This window comes from Molothrus aeneus, chromosome 1, assembly GCF_037042795.1.
Source record: "Molothrus aeneus isolate 106 chromosome 1, BPBGC_Maene_1.0, whole genome shotgun sequence".
NCBI classification, from domain to species: domain Eukaryota; kingdom Metazoa; phylum Chordata; class Aves; order Passeriformes; family Icteridae; genus Molothrus; species Molothrus aeneus.
Window position 1 is genome coordinate 26268016 of NC_089646.1, and position 6000 is coordinate 26274015.

The following is a 6000-nucleotide window of genomic DNA, read 5'->3' on the forward strand; positions in this document are numbered from 1 at the left end:
GTCATGGTAATATAATAGTTTGTGTAGTTACTCTTTGCAAGCTGTTAAAGACAAATCTGTCCACTTTGGTGAAGTTAGATTGTAGTGCTTTGGATAGCTGAAAAAGCAACACACATGCACAACAGGGAAGTAAACAAAGGCTATAAATTTGAGTTAAAAATAATGTACCCCACATGAGTGGAAAGACTAGAAAAGGGCTAAAGCAAGAGCAGCTATTTCTCTCCAATTAAGGTATATTTGTAAGTTGGTGGGTCCTCATTAATTTTGCTATTTCGTTTTTTAATTGAAATCCTAAGCAGGAAATAGCAGGGAACCAATAATACTACCTTGGGAGAGGTGTTGCCCTTTGAAAAGGTAGAAGCCACTGGAGAAAGCTAATTTTCTGTGGATAGCTATTTCTGTACCTACTTTATTTCCTTAATGCATTTACTATCATGGTGTCAGCATGACTGTTTAAAGTGAACCCTTTCATAATCTAAAGATTTGAACCTTCTGTGCTTCTATCATTACCAGACTTGAGCCTTCTCATACTTTCTGAGAAGTACAAATAAATCTGCCCGTTGCCTTTTGTCCTAGATCTTCTCACCTTTAATTCTAAGTATGTCTGGCTAAAATACACACAGGCAGCTGGAGTTATGAAGAATACCTGTATTATATAGCCAGTAGTGATGAGAGAATTAAACTGTAGAAGTTTTATTCTTGATTCTAAAGCAACTTCACAACTGTGAAGCAAGTAAGATAAGACATTGTAATGATAAGGTAGCAGTGCCTGTGTTACAAATGTGTTTTGTTTAGTTCCAGCTTCTGAGCTGCTCATGAGGCTAATGAGGTCAACATTCAGTGAAGAATTATGTTTTAAAATAAGATACAAGCTGTATACGCTGTTTATACAGTGAGAAGGTGTTTTATCATTACCACTCATAATTCTTCTGCATGTATTATGCATATTACCGTGTTCATTTATGGTTTTTGAACTATGTAATCAAGAATGCATTTGTTTCCAGGATCACAGCTCTGCTTTGTTCCAGTTGCAGTGTTCTGGATAAAAATATCCTCCTGTTACGTGTTGTTATACAATAGATTGCTGCTGCACCGAAGCTGTTACTCAGAAGAAATGTGCTATGCAAGGGTGTTAGAAGTAGCCTGCAATAAAGGAAGCGTTGTGGTAGAAGCAAACCAGCGTAGTGGCTAAATTGTGAAAAAAGGCATCTTGTTTGGAAGTCGAATTTAATTAAAAAGCACTCTCAATCTCTAGTAATATAACTGCTTTAAATTTTCAGACAGTGGGAGTAGCTCACCGTTGCCCAAGTATGCCTCATCTCCCAAACCAAACAACAGCTACATGTTCAAACGAGAGCCCCCAGAGGGATGTGAGCGAGTGAAGGTCTTTGAGGAAATGTCGTAAGTAATGCCTTTTATATCAGCTGGTATCTGCAAAGCAGTAAACCTGTTTACTGAGCCTATTCAACTGCAGATGAATAAACTATTCCAGCTGATGGGTTTTGCAGGAGCAAACTATTCTTATAGTTTGTGCAAGAGAGAAGTTCAAGTGTTTACATTGGTGTGAAGAGAAAATGGAGTCTTTTACCTCTTTTTGTGCGTTTACAAAAGGCAACAAAAATCCAAGCAGGAAAGATAAGGTACATTAATTTCCTAAGCATTTATATAAATCTCTTTCCATGTATTTTTTAAACATTTTAAATTTTCATGGTTTAAGCAAAAACTCCCCTTGTCATAATTGCCCGTTTCAAGCATAGGTTGCATTCTGATGTGTATGAAACATAGAAAATGGAATGAAACGTACTAAAAGTGTTTGTTGATGGTAGTATGCTTATGGCATAGTCTTTGCTCAATATTTTTGCTGAGCAAGAAATTGGAAATTAAACTCTTGGACATCATGTCTTTTTTCCCTAGACCCAGCAGTATTTGAGCACAGCACATGCTGTTGAGGTTGCATGCTAAGCTCCTGTGGATGAAAGAATTAAGGAGGGGATGTTTCTTGCTCTAGCAGCATTCGTTGCCTTCTGGGTGGTAAAGGGAGCAATGCTGGATTGTGGAAAAAGCCTCCAGACAAATTATGGAATATGGGAAATGAGAGGTCTGTTTTGTGGAGGTCCTCAAAGGAATTTAAAATGACTAATTGTGTTGTTGCTGCATCGCTTATCAAAGAAGAATTTGTGCCATTCTAAATTAGTCATGGCATTTTTTCATGTGCATATGTACTGCAGATTTTTTGTGCTGGAAGTTGCATGTTTGTCCAGTAATTACCAAGTCATTTTTTGTGATGGTACTATTTTTAATGCTGTGGATCAGTTAGCTGACTACCAATATGGAAGATGTTTGCCCCTCTGTCCAATTAATCCCATTCCTTGTCATTCACATTTTAGCAATGTATAGAGCCACAAAGTTCATGATGTGAAGAGCATCTCAGCTGGCCAGATATATAATCTTTTTTCTCGTTGTAGGTCTCGTCAGCCTGTCTCAGCCCCTCTCTTTTCATGTCCTGACAAAAACAAGGTTAATTTCATCCCAACCGGATCAGCTTTCTGTCCTGTAAAACTCCTGGGCCCCCTCCTTCCCGCTTCAGACCTGACGCTGAAGAACTCTCCAAACTCTGGTCAAAGCACAGGTCTGAGCACCCTGACTGTTGAGCAGCTTTCGTCCCGGGTCTCTTTCTCATCTCTGTCAGATGACACCAGCACAATGGACTCCCTGGAGACCCCGGTACAGCCGTGCCAGCAGCAGCAGGAGATTCAGACTGAAGAGCATTCCTCTCCTCAGAGCTACGTGTTGATCTAGAGCAAGGTGGAGCAGGCCTCTGCCCCAGACAAGGAGGGAGGAGATCCTAGTTCAGATACATCTGCATGAGGTGGCAACCTTTCAGAACACCACAGAATACTTAGCAGCATTCAAAAAATATCTCAACACTGTTCTTGGCAGGGACAGAATCCATATTTGGCATTTTTTTTTGTGAGAAAGCAGTAATGCCTGCAGAATCCATATTACATGAAATGGTGTAAGTGGAGACTATGCATTTCATAGTACGTTTGACCAGATTAGTACTGTGTCCTGTGTTCTGTTTCAAATTCTACAGTATAAATAAGCTCTCTCTATATATAAAAAAAATGTTGCCTGTCTGAATAGAAAATGTCTTGCTGTGTTGTGTCCTATGGAAAATACTGTACTTCAGGATTATGTTTACAATTGATCCAGGTGTTTATGTTTCTAACTTCTGTAATACACACAATGCAAAAAAAAAAAAAAATGGCCACAGCAGTTGCACAGTGCCCACCCTATGGCCTAGCTTCAGGTACTTCTCTTGAAGTGTAAACTCAGGTAACTTGGAATGTATATCATATTGGAATATAAAATATTTTACAGCTACAAAGCTAAAGAGGGAACATCACTCTTTTGCCTTTCCTTGTTTTATGCATTATATTTCCTCATTACATTCCACTTTCTTGGAATAAGTGCATTCAGATCCAGGTGAATGATGAGCCTGGACATGGGTGAACATGAGGAGAACCAGCAAATCTGTGATGTATATCACTTTGTCATGTGCTTACAAGTAAAACAACTGTTGCATTTACTGTCATTTCAATAGATGTAAAATTGTGGCATTTAAAGGTTTCAGGTGTTGCTCAGTTAATGACTGTTAAACTGTTGCAAATAAAGTGTTCAGTACTAGGCTGTACATGAGAAACATTCCACATTGTGTGTGAGAGGATTTTGAAAGACAAGAATGTTTTTGTTAAAGGACAGAAATTCTTTTAGGTTTCACAGGGCGGGGGGGGGGGTGGTGATTGGGGATTTCCTCTCATGGTTTTTGTTGGCAGTTAAGGATGTGAAATGCTACTGTTACCGTCTAAAAGTCAAATTAATGTTTAGTTTCTCTTTTGGAAATGTTCATTCATTTGCTGGTTGGAAATAGGTTTTCAGATTTTGTTGAGCAGTGTTAGATGAGCAGCGTTTTATTTATGTAGTGAGTAATTGTGTTTGGATGAAAGTCCAGAAGTAGCAAGTGTGTGTTCTAAGAGGGGTGGGGAAAACAATAGTTTTAAGTTCATGTTACTTAAAGCTTCTCCCATAACTTTCAGTTACTTAAGCTGTGTGTGTGAAAGTGTGTTTTCCCCCCTCCTTAAGTGTAAATAAAAGAAAAATCCATGTAAAATAATCCTGGTTTTACAGGCTGGACACTGTCTCAAAATAGTACATGGCAAGATTGGGTTTGTGACACACTTCTACTGTACTAGAAAAAGAGGAAAGAGGAGCATTGCTTTCAGAGATAATTTCCTGTGATATCAAGAGGACCCCAAAGGCAAAATAAACTTGATGTTCTTGCTCCATTGCTTTCAGCTCGGTGGAACTGCGTGTATGCTGTCTGCTCCTAAGAGAATAAGGTTCACCATTTCCAGGAATTGAAGAGATTAGTAGCCTGCAGCTACTAGGAGCATTTAAACATGCTCTTTTATGTTTTTTTCTGCTTTGGAAGATGAGATTGGAGGGGGATGAGAATGAGCCACCAGTAACTACTCACTAGATATGTGCTTTTTTGGAGATAAAGCATTGCTTCCTTTTTATTATTGAGTTTTTGTTAACGCTGTCTTACAAGGTGGAATTCACAGCCTATAAAACATCCATTTTTTTTGACTCCCCTTGCAGAAAACATAGGAGAGAGGTCTGTCTCTAACCATTTTCATGTGAAAAAGCTTGTTGAAACACAGCAGCCATCTTTAACCCTACTAATCTCAGGCCTAGGTGAAAACACTATATATTTTATAGACTGAAGATAAAGGGGAGGAAATACTCGTGATGTAAGTATCGATTCCTTTTAATATTTTTCTTTCTAGACTAACATTGCAGTATGATGACCTTTTTATGCTCTGGCAATGTCCAGATATGAATTGTAGTCTCAGTTATTGGTGTTAGGTTACCAGGGGATATGATGAGTGGTTTTTAGATCAGTGCTGAACTCTGTACAATATTTGCAATGCCATTACATGTTCTTTATATTTTTTCCATGAGAAACTAAATATTAATTAAAATGCAGATTTGTTCTTAGCAGAATTGAAGGTTTTGAACCAAATGTGTTAAAGCTAATGCTTTGCCATGTAAATTTCCCAGCAGTTGTTTATCTCAATTGTATTCTACATCCAGCTGTAGAAATTTGTCAAATATTGTTTAAAGTTTTGTACATAGTTGTACTGTTATTTCTAGCCACTGTGCTGAACAGTATTCAAGTTATCACACAATATTGCTTTACACAAGGAAATGTGTGGCTTTTGTTTTGTATTTTTTTTCGGTATAGAAGTTCTGTGTCTTATTTAAATAAAAATTATAGTTAAAAAAAAAGTGGTGGGGACAACACACAAAAGCAGTGGTTCATTTCTTTGTTTTGGAAACTGTACATAGAACACCATAGAAGGAGATTAAATTTTAATATTGTTCCAAATTTACATCTAGAATAATGCCAGCCATGTATGACTAGTGTGCTGTGTCTTCTAGAACAAGACAGTCTTTTATCTATTGATTTTTGCATAATGCTGTGCTCAGGAACAGGGAAAACCCCTTAAAATAGCTGAATGTTTAAATATACTTTAAATAGCGTACTCTATTTCAATGTAGCACAGGAAAAAAAATCAGTTGAGTTGTTTGAAACTGTGTATCTGCTGCTGTGTTTGTGGTATGGCTAATTTCAAGTTATCTGTTGAAAATTATGAAAGCCATTAGATGTTTCACTATGTGAAACTAAACTCCTAAAGGATGTGGTACAAATCTACTGACAGTCTTGGTTTCATGTTGTTTTGTATGACTCAAATGATTGTCATTCGACTTGCAGAATAATTCTTTCCAGATGGGGGTGGGGGGTAAGGAGGAAGAAAGAAGGACAGTATTTAAATACATGTAAATCCTCCAAAGTCAGTGTTTACTGAAGAGTACTATGGCAATAACCATCAAGAACGGATTAATGCTTATTGCCATCAGTCAGTGGAAATTTTA

The 6000-nt window shown here is 37.7% G+C and overlaps 1 protein-coding gene across 5 annotated transcripts in view; it reads left to right on the plus strand.

The window, feature by feature from the left end:
• The window catches only part of GLCCI1 (glucocorticoid induced 1), a 54354-nt gene extending 48696 nt beyond the window's left edge, over positions 1 to 5658 (plus strand). For 2 of the 5 annotated variants that reach the window (XM_066553740.1, XM_066553748.1), the window contains exons 7-8: positions 1281 to 1401; positions 2466 to 5658. In XM_066553740.1, coding sequence (XP_066409837.1) covers positions 1281 to 1401; positions 2466 to 2799 — 455 coding nt within the window. In that variant the 3' untranslated portion in view covers positions 2800 to 5658. Of the gene's footprint in view, positions 1 to 1280; positions 1406 to 2465 lie in introns of those variants that run through there. The other 3 variants (XM_066553769.1, XM_066553780.1, XM_066553758.1) reach the window with 2 other exon arrangements.
• The last annotated feature ends 342 nt before the right edge of the window (positions 5659 to 6000 follow it).